The sequence below is a fragment of the Physcomitrium patens genome, chromosome 24 (genome assembly GCF_059467195.1).
Source record: "Physcomitrium patens ecotype Gransden chromosome 24, ASM5946719v1, whole genome shotgun sequence".
Lineage (NCBI taxonomy): Eukaryota > Viridiplantae > Streptophyta > Bryopsida > Funariales > Funariaceae > Physcomitrium > Physcomitrium patens.
In genome coordinates, this window is record NC_143433.1 from 3,729,531 (window position 1) to 3,751,203 (window position 21,673).

At 36.8% G+C, this 21,673-nt stretch overlaps 2 protein-coding genes across 7 annotated transcripts; one reads left to right on the plus strand and one right to left on the minus strand.

Annotated features, from left to right (window-relative positions):
* The first annotated feature begins 702 nt into the window (after window positions 1-702).
* Window positions 703-4,650, plus strand: LOC112276294 (vesicle-associated protein 1-2). 2 transcript variants are annotated; one of them, XM_024507431.3, is made up of 9 exons: window positions 703-1,432; window positions 1,640-1,784; window positions 2,285-2,355; window positions 2,676-2,757; window positions 2,953-3,059; window positions 3,360-3,530; window positions 3,648-3,689; window positions 3,828-3,905; window positions 4,130-4,650. In XM_024507431.3, the coding sequence occupies exons 2-9, from the start codon at window positions 1,736-1,738 to the stop codon at window positions 4,265-4,267; spliced, it is 738 nt and encodes a 245-aa protein (XP_024363199.1). In that variant the 5' UTR covers window positions 703-1,432; window positions 1,640-1,735; the 3' UTR covers window positions 4,268-4,650. The 2 variants fall into 2 exon arrangements, with proteins under 2 accessions (XP_024363199.1, XP_024363197.1); XM_024507429.3 differs by having other exon boundaries at window positions 703-757.
* A 9,406-nt stretch (window positions 4,651-14,056) lies between these two features.
* On the minus strand, window positions 14,057-19,871 carry LOC112277001 (uncharacterized). 5 transcript variants are annotated; one of them, XM_024508914.3, is made up of 12 exons: window positions 19,743-19,865; window positions 19,216-19,371; window positions 18,757-18,923; window positions 18,467-18,526; window positions 18,131-18,275; window positions 17,740-17,897; window positions 17,538-17,625; window positions 17,350-17,416; window positions 17,179-17,248; window positions 16,581-16,919; window positions 16,251-16,360; window positions 14,057-15,949 (listed from the first exon to the last, which is right to left on the minus strand). In XM_024508914.3, exons 3-12 carry the CDS (start codon window positions 18,891-18,893, stop codon window positions 14,412-14,414), a joined length of 2,712 nt encoding a protein of 903 aa, XP_024364682.1. In that variant the 5' UTR covers window positions 18,894-18,923; window positions 19,216-19,371; window positions 19,743-19,865; the 3' UTR covers window positions 14,057-14,411. The 5 variants fall into 5 exon arrangements, with proteins under 5 accessions (XP_024364682.1, XP_024364679.1, XP_024364681.1 ...); XM_024508911.3 differs by having other exon boundaries at window positions 19,204-19,371; XM_024508913.3 differs by lacking the exon at window positions 19,743-19,865 and adding an exon at window positions 19,569-19,717 and having other exon boundaries at window positions 19,204-19,371.
* Window positions 19,872-21,673: the final 1,802 nt, after the last annotated feature.

Sequence of the window (21,673 nt, forward strand, 5' to 3'; positions counted from 1 at the left end):
TCTATTGAAATACATAAGGTTACAATTTGGTGTACAGAAGAAATTAAAAATATTCTTACTGATACTTTTTGGTAGAATGTAATATGTGTTGTAATTTTCCCTGGAGACATCGGTCACTGATAGACATCAACACTCATCTGGTTACAAATTAAATCACATCAACTCACTCGCTATCGCACTCCCGTGTAACACTCTTCACGACGCTTCCTACACAGCAGCAAAGCACAGCGAGCGATTGAGCACGACATAACAGAGCATCGCACAGCGCCAACATCTCCTTCTCTTCTCCTCGACGCGCCCGTGACCATCTCCGTCTCGATCCCTGCACAAGAGAGCTGCTGCATTATGAAAGCTGCGAGAACTACGCTGCCGGTTACGCACCCTTGGCTGCGACGCGAGCGACGAGGGCTTCGCGAGGGCGGAGCTAGACGAAGGAAATGCCGATGTCGAAGGGTCTCATGTCCCTCATTCAATGCGGGGGGTGAGGTGAGGGGTGCCATCGTGGACGATGAGCTGGCATTCGAACCCTGCCACCTGGCCCGCCAACAATTTTGCATCCCTGATGGTATTGGCCAGTGGATGCATGTACACATCACGCGGGGAAAGGGTTGACACGGTGGCGCCAGTGCAAGCCACGGTGTTGGGTTTAGGTCTGTGCTTCCTTCCTTGGCCCTCTCGCTTCGAATGTTCATTTTTGAGTTCGTGGAGCTCTCGTCGGTGCGTTCTTGCTACCGATCTGGATTCTCCTTTGGCTCTGGTTCGTTCTCCCTGTCTTCGCTACCGCTCCGTTGTTCTAGGAATGCTTAGAGCGCTTTTGTGATGATTTTGAAGCAATTACGAAGCTGTCGGAGAGAGAGAGAGAGAGCAAGAGAGATAGCGAGAGAGTTTATATATATATATAGAGAGAGAGAGAGAGAGAGAGAGATTTTGACATTTAATCCTCGAGATGGCGGTATTCGATTGAGATGTAGAAATTCTTGCTTCTTTTCGCTACGCTTTTAAGCATTCCCATTTGTGTAGGTTACGTCTTCCGGCGATACGTATGCTTTTTAGAAGAGCGGGAGATTCGTGCTTTGGGTTTTGGGGTACCTTAGTCCGTAGTTTAATTAGTTGCGAGTGGTGGTATACTAGACGGAGCGCGTCGCGGTCGGTACCCTGTTGAATTCTTTTATGGATGTGCCGTGATTCGAGAACTTTGTGGATTATTAAGATGTGAGTCCGTAGGGGACTGAAGGCATGTCTAGGGTAGAAGGGTTGTAGAGTGCCACGCAGTGCATCATGCTCCCACATCAGACTGTGTCGTTGTGGTCATGTGAGGGGTACTCACTGTCTACCCTAGTTTTACGTACTTGGTTAGTGTATGCCGGTTTCAGGAGTTCATATATATGTACATATACATGTGTATCCATCAACTGCGTTCTACTCGGACAAAGTAATCACATGTCGCTCATTTTGTAAGAATTGTTGGACTAATATATATATATATATATATTGATATTGACAGACAGACTGACAGATAGACAAATGAATTAATTGATAGACTGATCATATATGTGGGTGGATGGGTCTTGGCTTATTGATGACTTTTCTAATGATTTTAATCTGTCTGGTACGTGTTGTTCGATGTTGTCTTTAACAGGGGGAGGATGTGATATTTCCACAATACATACATTTTGGGACATCTGAAACGTGATTCACTTGACCTGAAGAGAAGGTCGAATCAGTGAAAGCAACCATGCCCACCGAACTTCTCAGCATCCAGCCTGGGGAGCTGAAGTTTCCATGTAGGCTATTTTCTCATTCCGCACCGGGCGTCACTGACTTCAATGTGCTTAGGAATCTATCATCGCTAGATTTGTGTTCTGTTGAAGCAATCCTACTCGGAATGTGCGATGTTGCTGGTAGCTCGGTAGTGTATGACAGGGACTAACAATGTTAGTATGCAAGCAGCAGTTTGTGGTCTCAACTGTCACCTGAGTCTCTTATGCGTAGTCAGCGGCTAAGGGTTTTAAGGCTATTTTGTTTAGTTTTGAGTGCAAATCATGATAGCCTTGTGCAAGGTTGCGTCCATGTTCTTCACTACTGTCTACTTAGCGCCTCTTTTTACAGTCTCAAACTCCCTAAGCTGTTTTTACAATGAATCTTACTATGAGGAAGTAGAATGCCACCATTGGGTGAGCATTTGTATTACATCCATCTTTAATTGTTGAATTTACTGTAATCGCGGTGGGTACCACACTAAAACCTTTCGCTGACGGTTATGGTTTTCATATGTATGCTGCAGTTGAATTGAAGAAACAGATATCATCATCCCTCCGGCTGGTCAACTCCACCGATGATTATGTGGCCTTCAAGGTGAGTAGTTGGGCTTGGTGTCAAGTTTCTGTCTTGCTCTACTGGGTTAAATGTAGTCTTTTTGGTGATACAAGTGGTCAATACATTTGCTTCATCATCTCAACCTCCTAGATAGTGGGGAGGATTTGAGTGTTGGGTTTGTATTGTAAGTGGGAATTCTTCGACAACATGAAAACCCAGAATTCTAGTGTTCGTAGTAGTGAGATGAACCCTTTTAAGGTCTTAACGATTCTCAATCTAGGCGTATTTTCTATTTGATTCTTATTAAGATATGGCAGCGACCTCATGTTCGTTGGCTTGATTGCATTTACACTTTTCAGGTTAAGACGACTTCTCCCAAGAAGTACTGTGTACGCCCCAATACCGGCGTTGTCCAGCCTCACAGTAGTGCAGATGTTACAGGTAACTATCTTGTCTTTTGTCATTCTGGCTCTTAACAAATACTCTAGGAAAGTGTGCTGGATCATGAGAGTTCACGCACATCTGGTGCTCAGCCTTGTTGAATGTTAATTAGGGCTACTGTATGAGACTTGTTGCGGAGCTTTTTGTTTCAAGAAGCACTCTGTTTTAAAGATTTGCATGGTTGTACTTTTGCAGTTACAATGCAAGCTCAGAGGGAAGCTCCTCCCGACATGCAATGTAAGGACAAATTTCTTGTCCAGAGTGTCATAGCACCCTCCTCCAAGGAGGTTTCTCAAGATATGGTACGAGTCTTTGTCTTGCGCCTCCCGTTTTGTGGATCAGCTTTGTGGATTTCCTAATAAATAACAGTCGCTGGTACTGACTCAATAACGACCGTTTTTTATGCGGCTGGATGTGAACTCTAGCTACATCATCATGTGTTTTTCTCATTTATTACGTAATTCTCGCTCTATCAGACGCTTGATGTCAGCTGCATTCTCATTCTGCATTATTGCACATCGAGCACATTGAACTCCTATTGTTCGAGTTTTCTCTCGTTTATTGTCTATGATTAACTATTATTTTGTTTCGAATGTTTACAGTTTAACAAAGAAGAGGGGAGGGAGGTTTATGAGGCGAAATTGAAAGTCCTGTATGTTTCACCACCTCAACCACCATCACCTATCACAGAATCAAACGAGGAAGAGGGTAATTCTCCTAAAGCAGCCGCGGCGGTAGATAACAGTGATCGACATCATTTACTCTCTGACCCGGTAATTGAGCTTAGCTTTTCTTTATGGTATTTGGTCGTCTCAAGTAATAAACTTAGTCTTTTGATGAAATCGTGTTTTGAAGCAGAAAGATAACTTCTGTTTTTCTTCTTGTAACAGATCTCAAAGACCGAGAGTGAGTGGAAGTTCAAGCTGAATGAAGTACGCCCCTCAGACTTTCTCATTCTTATTTTTTATACCTCGCAGTTCATTCTCTTACTTCCAACAAGGATACTGTGATTAGATTTCTGTTTCCTTAGAGAACGCAGCTCTTACAATGTATGATTTGGATTTGAACAGACCAAGGCAGCTCTAAACCTTCTTACAGAGGAGCGGAATTCAGCGGTACAGCAAAGTCGAAGCCTTCAGCAAGAATTGGTTAGTACCGAAAGTAGTTATTGTGATCATGGTTGTTGATGTGTAACGTGGGAAGGACTCCAATGTGCCAACGCCCTATTGTATTATGGTGGAAGCGTTATCTTGTTAGGTGACTATTCAGGAATAACGTGATGTCTTGTCTTATCTTCAGTACCACAGCATACACATTGTTCTTGCATAACTTGTGGCTTGAGGTGTCTTAATACCGGGTGTATTTTTTGCAGCAAGCTTACAAAAGCGGAAATTCAAAATTCGGTGGTGGAACGCTAGTTGATCAAAAGAAGCAGCCTGGATTCTCATTTTTGTTTGTTATACTCGTTGGTTTGTTGGGCATGTTGGTAGGCTATCTTCTTGGAGGCTAGACCCACAGCCCGCTTAAGGTATGGGTAGTATATTTTTACAAAGCTTCAGCCACCTTAAGCTAACTCAATGTGAAAGGATATCAGGAGCTTGGTGGGGAAAGCCCTGCCCCTCCTGCGTCTGGAATAGTTTATTTAGTATCCATGGTATAGAGGTAGGAGATGGTTTTCCTGGCACCTGTGCTAGCAGATGCTTGCATCCATCCAGAATTTGATGGTTGTGGACATGGATATGGATAGGAGGTTTACTTGGTTACCCTCAGTTGTGCAAGCAGCTTTTGATCAGTACTAGTAGACACAGCAGGGTTGATTTTTTTTCACATTTAGTTACTATGAATAAATTGTTCTCAATGGGTTCCGCATATTTGCAGTCCTTTATTGCTCGACATTTTTGTTCAGGTTTTGGAATACATTCCCATTTTAAAGTCGATGATAACGTAGTACAGTTGCCCTTACTGTGTTCCACTTATCTTAAGAAGGATGTGGTTCCATACTTGGCTTTTCAAGGGAATTAGAATTTTCCTGCCTGAATGTTTTGCTCTCGATTTAACTTACACGTCAATTATGAAGACATACCAATGACATGAACGAAGACAATTTTAAAGGCGTTGGGAAACGTTGGGATGCTCGATGCTCGAGCTAGTGAATTGGTGCGCACATTCAGTGACCACACATCATTTATCTCTCGTGTTATATTTAATCAGTTCGGAAAATTTTGTCATTAGTGGTTGAATGATATTGACTGACTTCTCCCAACCCAGTAATATTGGAGCAGAAAGGTCCAACATTTCTGCAAGACATCCCAGAAATTTTTATTCATGGGCACTTTATATATTTTGGGGAAAAGTTAAGACACTACAACTTTTTTCTTTTAAAAATATTATTTGTTTGTCTATAAAGCTCTTTTTGAAGGTCTGTATGAATTAAATTAATATGTGATACACATTGAACATTCTTTAATATATTTTTCTGAATTATAATTGTATTTTTTATTTTTTATTTTTTATTAATATAATTTGGTTTTTATACAAGAAAATCTATAAAATAGGTTGGCATTAAAAAACATTGTAGTCAAAAAGGTGCTATTATAATCCTTATAGATTTAAGAGATGGTACTCTAGACGTTTTCATGGTCAAGGAGCAACTTTTGAGATCATAACTTATTGGAGGTGTATATCATGGAGCTAGTTAAAAGTTGCAATTTATTTAAAATTTATCAAATATTTCCTAAATATTTTTGTCATATTCCAATTCTCAGGTCTTCATACAACTTTGGTTTATGAGAATTGTTTCATAAGTAGCCTTTTATAATTTCTTCTATTTATGAGATTCACTCACAATGTAAACATTTGAAATCTTAAATGATTATATAAAGATGTTGTCAATAATTATCTTTAAAAGTATATTTTTCAAATAAATCAATTCAAAAAATAACATACTTTATAGAAAAATTATGAAGATATATGTTTTTTGTTTTTGCCACCATTATTTTTTGTGATTGTAACTTGATCTTTTTTTTAAATGATTATTCTATTTTTAACCTATTGCATAAATACTACTAAAATTTTATTTTTAGTCTAGTAGCATGTGTTACAAAAATCCAAGAAATTTGATGTCTTTTGAATAGTTTTCAAATTTTATCTCAAATATTGTAAAAAACAGATATAATTTTATAATAGAATATAATATGATAAGGAGGTTTTAAAAGTAAGTAGTTAAAAAAAAATTCATTGAAAGTTGTAGAAAAGAGGTGCAAGTGCTTTTAAATATTTAATAGATTGTAAGAGAATTAAAAGTAATTACAAGAACAATAAAAAGTAGAAACAAATAGTTATATTTAATCTAATGTATAGATGTGAGAAAAAACTATTATATTAGATTAAAATAAAAATCACCTTAATAAATCATCTAATACGTATTTTTATATTGAATTCTACCTAAGATTTTATTAATTATTATATATATATATATATATATATATATATGCATACATTCAAATATTTATTTTATTATATTATAAATTATATTTCTATTATATAATTTTAATTTTTTATTATTATATTATTATTATCTATTATTATTTTAGAAATTAATGATATTTTATCCTAATAGTATTATTATATATTTTAGAAATAGTATTTTTTTAGCTAAATCAAAATATTAAATAAAGAAAAAAGAAAAAAGAAAAAAAAAAAAAAAAAAAAACAACATCAAAAAAAATATAAAATAAATATAAGTAAAGTTTATATCTAAAATAAATATGAATACAAATAATTAAGAATTCTTAAAATAGATTTTGACATACTTGTGTAAATATATTCATTAGTAAATAAATAACTTAATTATGTAATATAAACAAGACCATAAAGAAAGTCATGTAATATTAGGAAGAAGGGTAATCTTGCTATTGTTAATGAATATTTACTTGAGGACCTCATTTTATTCAAACAACTACTTTAATCTTATCAATTCTTCTATTTCAAGAATCTTTGAGATTTTGAAATAAAAAAATCATGCAATTTCATCACTACCAAACATTGAAGCAATTCAATAGTTGAGCATTGCGAAGTTTTTCTCCAAAATTAGATAATCCAAACTACCAAGATAAGGGACCATTCTTCACTTGGTAAGAATTCATTTTTACATAATAATGTTTGCAAGTTAATATTAAGAGACTCTTTTTTAAATGAATTTCATCTCAAAAATCACCAATCTAATAAACAAATTGAAGAAAGTCTAAACTCTTCCAATACCTTCACTAATAGAATGGTAGAAAATGACTAAAGACAATGGTGTATTGTTTATAAGTCAAATCCATCTTATATATTATAAAATAAGGTCACAGATTCAAGTTCTAAACCACCTTAGCACTGCCAATTGTTGTATTTAAGTATTCTTTGTTAAATAACTTAAAAGATTAGTTGATCTAATCAAAAATTAGTAATTCTAATTCAATATATGTAACTCAAAAGTTTACATATTAATTTGTATTTTATTGTGCCATGTTGATAGAATAAATGTTTGGTACCACGTCCTTACATAGAAGTAGTAATTAACAAAATGAGGTTGTGGTGCATTTCATTCAATGATTCTAATTATAATAAAAACCACATACATACACAAACCCACACTAATATAGGCTTAAGAATATTCAACCAACATTGGCATTAGAACTTCAATAAAGCTACAACATGATTTTCCTAGCTTTGACAACTGATTGTAATAAAAAGTAGACAAAAAAAAAAAAAAAAAAAAAAAAATGTCGAGAGAGTCAGCATCAAAGAAGAATGTTAGAAGTAATACTTTTGTTGGAGACAATGATGTCACTACTATATTGATGTCATTGATTCAACTATTATTAACTCAGTAGTTACTCTAGTGACTCCATAGTTATCAAAAAGATAATGAGTAGTTAGAGATTAAAGATAGAATGAAAGATTTATGTATATAAATAAGGTTTTTCTTTGTGATTAATAATGAATCATTTTATGGTTTCTTCAGAGTGTTTCATCTTTCATGGTATCAAAGTAAGCATATTAAGCTTTGCTCCTATATAATCAAAATGGTATAAATTATCTAAATAATATATCTTTTATTATTTTTTGAATAAACTATGATTTTGAACTATGGCAAAAGACAATTTTTTTATGTTGATTGGTGACTCAAATAAGTTGATTGGAGAAGTCAATTATCACATCTAAAAACATAAGATAGAAGTGCATCTTAAAAGGTACAATCTTTAGGAGGTCACAAAAACAAAAGTTGAATGAACAATGTATCTAATATGGATGAATGGAGTTGATCACAATTATTTTTATGTTGCAAAAAATAAAGAATATAGCTATGAGTGCAATCATGTTATATGTGAGCAACAACTTGATCGATACATTAGCAAAGTAAGAAGATCAAGCAAATGCTTAGAAAGTGCTAGAAAAAAATCTCTACTTTGGAGATCTTGTACAGATGACGATGCTAACAAGCCAACTTCTCACATTTTGCATGCATAAAAGGTAGTTCAGTAGAAAATTATATCAAAAAGGTACATGAGATAAGGAATAAGCCAACGGCCATGGGAAAAAAATGTACTTGATAAAATTCTAGCATAGATCACACTAAATAGAATGTCACACTCATATGAAAGGTTTCTATAAGGTACAACATCCATAGAAGCATTGCCCACATTTAAATAAGTTGCTACAAAATTCATCAACAAAGGACACTAATAGGAGCTTAGTAGCTTAGGAGTAAGAAACTTGGTAAAGAAGAAATAACATTGGTTGTGCAATAGAAGAGAACATCAATGTAAGATAAACATAGAGCACCCATACATAGGAGATTTGATAATCTAGGACAAAGAACACAACATCAATTTTTCATTAATTGAAGAGGAATTGGATGTTTTGCATATAAAGAAGAAGATCACATTGCATGAGACTACCCAAAATAATAGTCTATAGAATGGTCCTATAACAACAACATGAATATGTTAAACCACATAAAATATGATGAATGTAATGAAAATAATACTAACAATTTCAATGCAACCATAATAAATATTATTGATCATTTGAAGTACAAGTGATATATGGATAACAGTGCTTTGAATCATGTCATTGGTAATACAAATGTACTAGAATCAATTTACAAAGTGAAAGGAAGACTTATCAATATGACAAGAGAGAAACCTCATTAGATTGAAGGCCATGAAAAGATAATTGTAGCCACTAAGTCAAATGGAATAAAGTTTAATAATGTTCTTTATATATCTTTTGTACGCAATAGCTTTATATCAACAAAAAGACTAACAAATATAAGAAATATAGTAGTATCCACAAAACATCATTGTTCAATATTAGACAACATTAGAAATGAAAAAGCCAAAGCAAGTGGACACAAAAACTTATCAAATAATCTAAATAAGTTTAAAAATCATATAGCAAAAATAAACATTATAATAAGAAAAGATAATCCACACCTTTGGCATTGTCGACTTGGACACCTTCACTACTATGAATTAAGTCACTTATCCAAAGTGAACAAAGTGATTCGATTGCCTAGAATTGATAATACAAAAACTATTTGTGAAGGATGTTAAGTTGAAAAATAATACACGAGCATATTTTTTAAAAATCCTACATAAGAATAATTAGAAAATTAGAGCTGATAAATATAGATATAATAGAACCTATGTTGCATCAATCATTAGGAAGTGAAAGATATTTCTTAGTTTTTACAAATGTTTATTTATAATATTCTTGGATATATTTCTTCAAAGCCAAGAGTGGAACTTTTTAAAAATTTTATACTATCCAAAACAATGGTTGAAAAGCAAATAAGACATAAGATTTTGAAAATTAAATTGGATAGATGAAGAAAAAACCTCTCAAAATAATTTCAGAAATTCAATAAGATACATGGAATTACATACCAATTGATGCAAGCTAGAACACTACATCAAAATAGTGTTGCAAAAAGACAAAATAAAACAATTATGGAGCTTGTAGGAAATATGGCTATTAAAAGTAAGCTTTCAAACTTTCTATAGAGCAAGACAATAAATACTGCCAACCACCTAATCAATCTTAGCCCAATCAAAGAAAAATTTGGTATGATTTTTCATGAAAACAAATTTCAACACAAATCCAATATTAGCAATCTAAGAATGTTTGGATGTTTAGGATACATACACATACCTAAAGAACAAAGAAAAAAGATAGACAACAAAACAAGAAAGTGCCTATTTTTAGGCTATAATATTGAAAGTAAAGCATATATGATGTATGATACAAAAGATAAAAGAATATTAATTTCAAAAGATGTAATTTCAGAGAAATGATAGGATATCTCCTTCCAGAATACACCATAGTTAATAATGATGAAATTTATTTAACAGTGTGTCAGACTATCATACAAGTGAAGATGAAGTATCAATACAAATGCCAAATCATCAACTTACAGATGTGGAATACAATAATACAATTCAATAACATGCACGAGAAACTTTAGATGCAAAGAAGGATATTGATATTCACCAGTAGAACATATATCTAAAAGTAAATGATAAGGCAGTCAAATCACAAGCTCGGACTTAGTTAGATTCAAGAGAAATAATTAGAAGCAATCATCTCAAGAAGTCTAGTAGAATATTTTTCAATAAGTGGCCTCTTTCCATGGACTTTCTAGATCACTAAACATCAAATTATCACAATCGGACTAAAATATTTAGTAAACAGCCCTTCAACAAAAATACAAACTGCAACGGCCTTCTAAATGACATTTCTTTTGAGAAGATCAATATCTGTAAGTATTTGCCCAAAGCAAGGTCCACCAATCAACAAAAAAGCAAGAATTCTTTGTCTAAGCTTACCACATCAGACTTAAGTTGCAGAAGCATTTTGATTGTTTTATCAACAAATTCAGCAGATATGAATTTCAAAATTTAGCCTGAGGTAGATAACAAACAACATGCTTCATGGATACAAAATGACCACTGTAATGCATTATCATCTTTCATAAACATAATGCATATCAGTGATGATAATATCATTCAGTCTTCAGCATTTGACATTAGTCTCTCAGATCTCAACATTGTAAATTCTGAAAAACACTCTACACTACTAATGTTCAAAATTGGCGACTCTAATGATCTCACAAACATTGTAAATAGTACAATTCATCGTGATATTTAGTTCTCAATTAAACACTTATTTATATCAAGTATTGTCTTGTGTACATCCTCGGAGCATCTCTCTATGAGCAAGTACAATGTATACAAGTCACTAGCATTTTCAAGCCATAGCTCTCTTCTAAAGATTCCTTATAAAATCACAAAGAACCTTCAACTTATATTAAGGCAATTCAATTTGTAAGATGGAGTGATGTAATAAAATAAAAAATTAAATCAATAGAAAAGAACAAAACATGGGAGTTGATAGACTTATCAAAAAGCAAATTACCTATTTTAACATAATGGATTTATAAAACCAAAATAGGTCCATTGAGTGAAATACATAAGCTAAAAGCAAGAATAGTAGTACAAAGAAATGAATAGATAGAAGGATTAGATCAGTTTGTCACATTTGCACTACTTGTAAGTTGGTTAATAATATGCAACACAAAAGCAATGGTGTATTAGGCAAATGGACATTAAGACAACATTTCTTAATAGGACATTATAAGAAGAGGTTTTTATAAAAGTTCTGGATAGTTTTCATGGAGCAAGAATAAGAAAGGTTTGCAAAATTTTAAAAGCCCTATTTAAACTAGGCCAAGCTCCTTGAGCTTAATATACTTGCATTGATAGCTAACTCAAAGAAAAAGAATTAAACAAAAGTATTGCAAATTGCAATATGTACTACTCATATCAAAACAAAAAAATATGTGATTCTTTTGTTATATGTAGATGATCTACTGTTAATAAGAAACAATGAAAATGAAAACATCAGAGTCAAAGCCTTACTCACCTCAAAATTTGAAATGATGCATCTAGGAGATGCTCAACTTTACCTAAGTGCCTAGATAACATATAGTTCTTACAAAATCTATCTACATCAAAGAAAATTCATTCAGACCTTATTAAATTGGTTCAAAATGCAACACTACAATCTTATATTTACTCCAATGTGTACTGGTTTCAAACTCAAGAAACAAATGAACATAGAGCTATTTAATCCTACACTATATAGATCACTTGTTGGATGCTTACCACTTACAGCCATAATTACAAGGATAGACATCAGCTATGCTGTAGGAAATGTTTGCAAATACATGTAAGAACTAGAAGAAGCACACTGAATTATTGCAAAGCATATTCTACACTATCTCAAAGAAATAATAAATTGGAGTTTGTACTTTCTTTTTATAGAAGGGCTAAGTTATTATATCTTCACCAATTCTAACTTTGGGCATGACCTAGATACACGACAATCTGCCACAAGAATTGTACACAAGCTTGGCAGTAGTATTGTAGATTGGAGTAGCAAACTCCAATCAACCGTTATTCTTTCTACCACAGAAGTAGAATATTGTGCCTTATCAGAAGCTGCAAAGAACGTTTGCTGCCTATGCATGTTGCTGAATGAACTCCACTTATGTGATGAATCACCAACTCAACTTCACAACAATAATCAATCATGCATCAAGCTAGTAGACATTCTTGTACTTTACATACAACTGAAGCATATTAAGATCCAACATCATTTTATTAGAAAAAAACAACAAGTAAAAGATTCTATCATAACATATGTATTGTCTAAAGTAACATACTGACTACTTAATTAAACTACTGGATTAGCCGTGTTTCTGTACCAACCAAGTAGAATAAGGATTCAAACCTCAGTCCACTTGTGCTTGATTTCTAATATCCAAATAACTCCCAGCCTCAGTAAGAGATCTAAAACATTTATACTTAGATCCACTAAATCCATGAATATTAAGATGACACTCATTCCATGTATGATATGTTTTTGGCCAAATTCTTTTTCCAACAACGTAAAATATCTTCATCAAAACCACAATTGAAGACAAACACAGCACAAGAGAAACAAGGACCATCAAGGCAAAATCATCAACTCTCTTTACTTCAAAACAAAAGGGATTGCAAGCCAACAATCTTTGAAGTTATCTATACATAATTGCCACGAAGAAATCAATGATTTTATAAAGAACAACAAGGGTGCACCACAAAGCAAGTAGCAAAACCTCACTCCGTCACAGGAATCATTACGATTAGAATGATATAGCAATAATTAGTTAGTGCTCCAGAAAAATTCAAGAAGAGTTAGGAACAAATTATACCATTGATAAGTTATCCATTTATATCAAGAACATCTTAAAAGAATACACAGGAAGGAATCAGCAAAAAGGTGTGATTTTGAACATGTAATGTAGAGAAAAAGGGAGGGTGTTAGAAGTACCACACTTCGGAAATGATGACATCACTACCATGTTGACAACATTGATACAACTTCACTTAACTCAGTAATTGCTCCAATGACCACATGGTTATTGTAGAGACAACAAGTAGTTTAAGACTTAAGGTAGAATAAAAGACTTACGTACATAAACAAGGTTATTTCTTGTGGTTGAAAATGAATCAAGTTACGGTTCTTTTAGAGTGTTTCATCTTTCAAGAAAGTGCCCACAGACCCACTGTTTTGGACCATGAGAGATCAGCCACCTCCAAGTCCAAGGACCAGCCGGATCAGCGGCAGTCGACAGTGAACTTTCGTATGTTATTAGAGCATGCATTGTTGATGTTGCAAGCTTTAACACTTTGTGTGGGATGCTCATCTAGGTCAACGTCAAAATGTGCAAATGTGCAACACTTCTCCAGCATCTCCAAGTTCGGTTTGTGTTAAGAATTGTGAAGATTTTCGAAACAAGCGTCGCAAAATTTGCAGCTCAATCCAACAAAAATTATGTGAAATGTAGATATATACAACTAAATCTATTAATACACTATACCAGTCTTTTCTGTGGTAAGACTGGTAGATCAGTAATGGCAACGTCTGTGTCTCCTCGTCATGGCAACCTAACAGGATTTCTCCGTCGAAGGCAAGTCAGCAAACTGGGATTTCACCTGCCGCTAAGACAGTAGGCCAACGTTGTTGAACATGTTTAGCCTGCACAAACGTATTTATCACCTCGTCCTCCACACACCGACATTAAACAACAGATTGAGGCCGGCATTTCGTGGCTGCTATTCTTTGCACAGGTTTAGAATGAATACAGCAGAGATAAGCATATCACCTTTCCAAAACCATTTCAGTGCCAGCACAATCTGGACAGGAGTGAAAATTAGGGACACAGTGACAAATTGATGAAATCACAAATGAAGATGATTCCGAACAGAAACGAGTTGTCGTCGAGTATGTCTCCGTGTTGGGAACCGGCGTAGCTCAGATTAGAGACAGAGAATTTACTGTCAAAAACCTTACATTGAGCAAATAATTTGTCGGTTTACGGGTTTCACATACTAGTCGGTATGTTATCATTCTTACAGGCGATACCTAACAAGGACAAAGTGGACTGAGAACAACATTCCCAGCTACTGTTTTACTAACGGGTCATACTACGTACCAGATGCTTAGTGTATCAGTTCGTGTTAAGCATACGAGAATTATGCTCCTCAATCAAAAAACAATGATCACTTTCTCGTGCTTGATTGCAACTTAGGTTTGCGGACTGGTTGAACAGCAACGTCGTCGTCTATGAAGATGGAGAAACCTCCGGTCTGAGACTTACTTACAGGTTTACTTTTGGGGATTCGTCGCTCCACATTTTTAGGAGCTGGAATACTGTCTTCGTCTGCGTACACCTGAAATGTGCTCTCTGTGCCTCTAGATGATGATCCTTGCTTCGGAACACTTGACTTAGCAACCACATCGTCATCTACGAAGATATCGAACGATCCTTCACACATCGCAGATGGTATCTTCCGCGCCGGCGGTCTCGCAACACGGTGCTTCACTTCATCCACCAGGAAATTCCCCTTCGCTGCTTTCGTTGAAGCAGGTTCATCTTGAAACACCTCAAAGCTTCCCTTCCCTGGTTTCGTCGGGGGAAGCTCATCTTCAAAAACTTCGAAGCTGCCCTTCCCTGGTCTCTCCAGTGGAAGTTCATCTTCAAAGATCTCAAAGCTGCCCCTCCCTGGTTTCTTTGGAGGAAGTTCTTCGTCTTCAAAAACTTCGAAGCTGCCCTTCCCTGGTTGCTTGACAACGTCTGGAACATCTTGAAAGACCTCAAAGGAGTTCATTTTCAGCTTTCTTGTCCTGGGAGGAGGGGCGCTGATGACTTCATCCACGAATACCTCAAATCCTTTCTTTGCGTGGATTTTACTCAGTTGACTGGGATCATTCTCCTCGTCGTTAAAAATTTCAAACCCTCGATTCAGGTTCACGCCATTATTCTGAGGCCTAGGGACGGGAGGGTTGTCCTCGTCGTCATCAATGAATACATCAAATCCCTCAGTAGAATTCGGAGATGGTCGCGACGACTTACTGGCTCTGGGTTTGCGCTGGGGCACCTTCTCACACGATAGGGGCCTGTTAAACATAGACAGGATGTCTTGAAGGCACTCCTTGGTATTAATTGTTTGGTCAATCAGACCTTGGTGGCGGCCAACGTCAGTCCGCCTGCCATTGGGGTCAGCTCCATGAATGATCAACTCCTCAGCATATTTCTTAATTGCAATAGTCTCCTCGCCATTTGCAGTAAATTGAGAGTTAGGCATGGAGCAAGCAAATGGAGGAGGCTCATCAATGGAGCTCATTGAACTTGCTCTGGACATAGAAGATTTGGTCGCTGGCGGTGCCAGAAAACTTGCAACAGATTCGTCAGAGGAGCTCTCGTTCGAGCTTCCCCGAGAAAGTTTCCCAACCATCTTGTTAGAAATATCAATATCGTGAACACGACGCTCAGGTACTGGAACCTCCCTATCACTGAAGCGGGAATCTTGGTTTTTCTGCTTTGCATTTTTGGATTGGAACATGTTAAGTGATTTCTCGATCAGCTTTGCCTTCTCAGCTGAGCTCCGCGGTGAAGATACTGCTGGATGATGTGCGGCTGGGTGGGGCATCTTCCACCTCACCAGCCTTGCTTCCTCAAAGCAAGTTTCACGACCGTCCTCACCGCCTTGGAAAATCTCAGAACCCACCAGATGCGGAGCTCCACTCTCAGGTCCATCTGAAGCCATGCACCATCCAAAGCTGATCAGCAAATTAACTGGAAAGGACAGAGCTCATGAGAGTGAAAGGCAAAAGTGAGGTTATTACGCGAGGATCTTAAAGTAGTTCAGGGCATCAAGGCGTTAAGCCACTGCTCATAGAAAATAACACGCCTGAATACTGATTTGGGAGAAAGTGTAAATGCATTTTTTTTCCAACACAACCGCCAGCCAACTAATAGCATCCTCGTGATCAACTCAACTGATGTAAACTTTTCAGCCCCGACAGTCTACAGCAAGTAACTAGATAGTAATGCGCACCTGGTTCACGAGAGTTTCCGCTGGGATCTCTTGGAAGCAGAGAGGCAGTGGATGGCTTCTCACCATCGTTAAAATGCATCAGAGGATTCTTCTGCAATGCCTCCTGCTCTCTGCATATATAGACCTCGAGGTTAAGACATTAAGACCACAAACCTCTCACGAAGACAGCTTGATACTTGAAAATTTATGTACACGACATCAGACTGGCATTAAGTTCGTCCTACTGAACAAAGAATCTTGCGAATTATCAAAAGTAAATGAATCACCAACTTAAATGCGGACTTTCTCACTGCGGAAAGATGCCATAGCTCTCTACAAAGGTATACTGACCTGCGTAAGTCACAGACACCATCGACTCGTTGTCGAAGAGTGGTTGATGACGCAGACGCATTCTTAACCTTCAACCTGGCATGAGCTTCTTCACACTCCTCGTCAACGAAGACTTCAATAGGTGGGCGTGCTTCAACATGTTTAGACACCTTTCCTAGACGTGGCAGAGTAGTCTCATTCCATTTGGAAGGTCTCTGGTCATTTTCTTTCCTCACTTCTTTCTGGGTCCCTAGGTTCTTCCATGTTGCGGCAGGGACATGCACACCGACCGGTTCAGGGACAACCGAGGGACGAGTTCCTGAGTGAAATTCATCATCGACAAAGATGTCCATCGTAGACCTGCTTCATCACAGGAGGAAATAAGGTTCCTTAAATAAAAGGCTAGATCTCGACGAGTAACAGAAGTCTATAATAAGGCATTTTGATAGAGGATGCTTCCAGTCCTATCGGATCAGGATCTGTGTCAATATCTTCATTGCGAATGATGAGTTTATACAGTATTGAGTGTGTGAACTTTTATCAACATGCGTTAAATTCGAAAAACCCATGTAAACGTTTGCTTTGCTAGCGCAACCATAGGACATGGTTGAGTACACACCTCGGAACTTGTGGTTGATGCATTTTCCGTCTTTGCTGATCATGTCCAAATGAAGGTCTCATCGGGGCACCTAGAATCAGTGCACAAACGACCGAATGGGGTGATCAGCCCGACTCTCTACGCATGAAAGACACAAACATTTCGTGCAAGGTGGTGCTCGGATTCACTTACGAGTAGGAGGTCCTCTGCTGTCTCCGAAGTGCCGCATCTTCTCCGGTTCAAAAGCATCTTCTTGGTCCTGAAGATGATGTCGAATTCAAGAGGTTAAAATAGGTACTAGAACGCAGAAAAACAAATTTAGGAAGGTATTATAGTACATGCAATGCTCAAAGAAATAAGCCAAAAGGTTTGGGGATCACTTCTTGAAGTTTCCGCTCGTTCCGCTGCATCATACGCTTCAGAAAGCTCTGATACATGTTTTGCAGTCTAGTTGATGGCTGAGCATCCCTGCAGCAGGAGAAATAAGACTTTGTAATACGACGCCAGAGGTGGAACCTGATTGTTAGGACAAAGAGGACAATTTTCAATGAGGATCCGGCAGAGAACCAAATAAAGGTTTACCTTCGCAGACCAAGTTCGTAAATTTCATTTGCTTTGCTGTGCTTTTTACAAAGTTCCATGTAGGTCGCATATGCCTCGTAGAACAGGGCATGGTCTTGCCCTATACAGTGCAGTTCAAGAAACTGATATATCTCCCGAGGTTCTTTACATAAATCTGCCTGCGAACATACCACGGACACACCAGAACTTCTCAATGATTGCCTCTCCATTTCAATCCAATACTATTATGGATCTACTGAAATCAGCGCATTAGAGAAACTTCACGTTCTCTCTATGTCGAAATGAAAATTATCTGCTTTCTGTGACCATGAGTATCACTGGAACATCACAACTTAATTTGATGGTACTAGTGATCTTCGCGTGATATCGTTTAACATGAAGTTAAACTTACATAGAGTACCCATGCTCGCAAGTATCTTATGTCCGACTTATATCGCTCATCATTCTGAAAAGTGCGGGTGCATGCCTCCACCACCGGCAGAAGCTCAGATTGATAACCCCCAGTCGGATAAGCGTCCTTTATCCACCTTATGCACCTGTTGAAGGCAAATATATCCAGATATTAGTTTAGTTTCATTTTAATCCAACAGAACTGCTTGCATCTCCACGAGTTTCCAGAATTGAGAGAATCGGATAAGTGTCGACGCCCTCTGAAAGCTTCAGAACTTCGAGTCTAAGGGTGCATGATATAAAGAACAAACTACAGTGCAACAGCGTAAAGACGTACTGAAGCCATGGATGCAATGGGTCGTCTCCTTCGTAGGCGTCAATAGCCTCAATCATGGATCTACACATAGGACGTCGGAAAGGGTAAGTCAAAACCTAAGCGCATAATCATTGACACGTTACTTGGTTATATGCGAGGGAAACGTACGGGAGCAGCTCAGCCCCCGGAACATACACGTCTATACAGTGGGGATTTTACCACACCTGACTTTGAACATACATCCAATTACATCAAAATTTGAAGACGCTGCTCATGCCATTTCAAAGTTTCTGGGAAATGATAATGTGTACCTTCGCTGACTATCGAGTAACTTGGACTGACTCGGGCTCTCCTCCTTGACCTGGAGGGTCTCATTGAGGATCTCGACCTTCCGCCCCTTACGCAAGGGTTGAACGTTCTCCTTGCTCAATTCCCACTCCGTACCCATCTTAAAAACTCAATACATGCTCAAAAACCCCTGCGGACAGCAGATACCTTTTTAAGGTTCATGCCTTCGGTGGAGACGTTCTGGCTCCATGGCTGAGCTGACTAGATGCAATTGCTTGGGACTATTCATAACTCTTAAGGATTGCAGGTACAATTCATGACCCTACTCACAACATCGATTAATCTACGTTATAGGTTGACCTACATTGACAAAAATCACATGCTGGTAGCTACCTCTGTGATTAGGAAGAAATGGTTGCACAAGCTGGCTTCACAGGGCAACTAGTTTTACAAGAGAAACTTTCAATTACCGTGTTTATTACATTTTCGCATAACGAATTCACTTGCCGTAGAATCTCTACAAGAGACCCGTTTGCACTTCTCCAGAAAATTCTGATAAAGATTCCCGCAACCTACCATGCGTACGTTGAATGCAATTCAAAGCACCACACCTCACGCACTACTTGCTGCCGATCTCTCTTCCACAGAGGAACACGGACGGGGAAGTTCAGGTAACGCACAGAAATCCCTCCGCTTCCACACGGAATAAACCCTCACTCTACCACATCTGTACCAGCATTGGACGACATCATCCGCCCCTCTCGCACATCCCTCGCACAGACTTTGCCATTCAAACAAACGTCCAAAGCTCAACCCGAAACCCGAACAGTCTCACCTCTAGAAGTACGCCAGTCCACGAATGACTACATTGATACAGCCGAGACCGAAGCAGCTGAATCCAACAACGGAGACAGACTCCACCCTCCACATCCGAGACTCTCAAGAGTTATCAAGACAGAACCAAATTGCGTGATCGAAATGACGCTGGGAAGAGAGAAAGCTCACGAACCTAGAACAACGGCGTACTTGAATGCTGTACGGGAGCTCGCACAACGGGACTGCTGAGAGAAAGCTGCAACTGCGACTACGAGAAGTTGATCGATGGGCTGGGGCGCCGTGGAAGCAACAAACAATGGTCGCTCGCCGAAGCGTTAGAGGACACAAATACAGAGAGCGGGCGGGTATCACGAGGGTATCAAGCGTGGTATGAGGAGAGCCGTTGTGGGATTTGAAAGCGACCTGGGGTTTGGGATGTTTTCACACCTGCGCGTTGACCCTGGATGGGCTGGGTTGTTTAGCTTTATGGGGTTTTCGAAACCATTAGATTGCTTTTTCTGAATGGTCCATCTACATTAAAGGGAGCTTTAACAAAACTAGATTTCACTAATTCGTTTGTTTACTTACAACAATAATGAAAATTTTCTTCACATGCCATAGTATGAGGTGGCTTTGAAAGTATATGTATATAAAAATATAGGGGAATGTTAAATAGACCTAGGCTTTTACAAAATTGACCCACTCATTTTAACCATTATATATATATTTTTTTCATCATGGACAGGTCGATTTAGTAAAAACTTGGGTCTACTTAACTTTCCATTATATATATATATATATATATATATATAAATGGTTTTTTTTTAATATTATGTACATATTAAAATCATGGTTTGACAACTTTACAGTTAATTGGATAATTTTTTGAAATATATGTTACATATTCTTACACGTAATAAAATAAATAAAGAAATAAATAAAAACTTCTAGAGTATTCAATAATTTAGGTTGAGGATCAAGAAGTTAAGTTCAAAGTTCATAGTAAAGTTGGGATTAGAAAATTGGGCTGGGGATAATCTACATACAAGCCATAAACAAGCACTTCGACTACTTATTCTGATTTTTTTCAAGTAGAACCCACAGTTATTAAAATAAAATTTGCTTCAGACATTGTGAAACATTTTTTCAAAATGTCAAAAAGAAAAAAGGATAGAAGAAGAAAAATATGAAGAATAATCAAAACTCAAAAGGGATTAAATTACTTGGCAACAATTGGGTGCATGATTTGAATTTAAGTTCATACTTTTACAGAAAATATGTATTTTAAAATTTTCTTGACATCAAATAAATTTACACATAAAAAATGAATGAATAAATAAATTAAAGTAATTGCTACTTTGGGAATTTATTATTTCCAAATACTCTATGTTTTTTAGGTTTTGGTATATTTTGATGTATTCTAAAAATATCTTATACTGAAAATGCTTATAGATTTGCAAATATGCACAAATATATTTAAAAAAATTTTACCATGGTTTGAAACATTGTTTGATAGTTTGATAATAAAAAATATATATTATATGTATTATTTATGTATAAAATTGCAAAAATAAAAAATAAGATGTTCAATTCAATAGTTTGTGATATTTTTTTATTTTTCGTTTTACCATTTTGTATAATAAAAGCATACCAATCGATTATCAATCATAAAGTTGTTTTAAAGTTTTATTTGTTATTTTAATAACAGCAGTGATTTATAGGAGGATTCGCTTGTTCAAAATACTTCTTCGTGAATACCTTATTTGTAAATCTTAATGAAGTTTTGGAAATCCTGAATTTAGACTAAACTTGTTGAATCATCACCTTTCCTAAGAAACATGTCGTAAGAAGAGCAACAATGATACACACTAATAAAAACTTGACTATTATGTTTTCTTTGGTTCAACAAGGAATTCGGATTTTTTTTCTAATTATGCATGTCAATCCGGGTTATTCAAACGACGACTAGTTTTAATTCGAGAAGTAATCAAAAAACCATTTCTGATACCGAAATTGTTATTTACACCCACGATGATCTTCTTCAGTAAATACCTTCATTTGCATATTTTTCTCAGGTTGAGTGTTTACTGTTTGGAAAAGCCAACGCATACCGAAGTCACCCAA

What these genes read in the sequence shown, in the direction of transcription:
- LOC112276294 (XM_024507431.3), top strand. Translation starts at nt 1,736, where the DNA reads ATGCCCACCGAACTTCTCAGCATCCAGCCTGGGGAGCTGAAGTTTCCA. An exon ending in ATGATTATGTGGCCTTCAAG is followed by an intron (nt 2,356 to 2,675) that starts GTGAGTAGTTGG and finishes TACACTTTTCAG; the next exon opens with GTTAAGACGACTTCTCCCAA. An exon ending in GGAAGTTCAAGCTGAATGAA is followed by an intron (nt 3,690 to 3,827) that starts GTACGCCCCTCA and finishes GGATTTGAACAG; the next exon opens with ACCAAGGCAGCTCTAAACCT.
- LOC112277001 (XM_024508910.3), bottom strand. Translation starts at nt 18,893, where the DNA reads ATGGGTACGGAGTGGGAATTGAGCAAGGAGAACGTTCAACCCTTGCGT. An exon ending in CCATTGCATCCATGGCTTCA is followed by an intron (nt 18,276 to 18,466) that starts GTACGTCTTTAC and finishes TGCCTTCAACAG; the next exon opens with GTGCATAAGGTGGATAAAGG. An exon ending in TGCGAGCATGGGTACTCTAT is followed by an intron (nt 17,898 to 18,130) that starts GTAAGTTTAACT and finishes GTATGTTCGCAG; the next exon opens with GCAGATTTATGTAAAGAACC.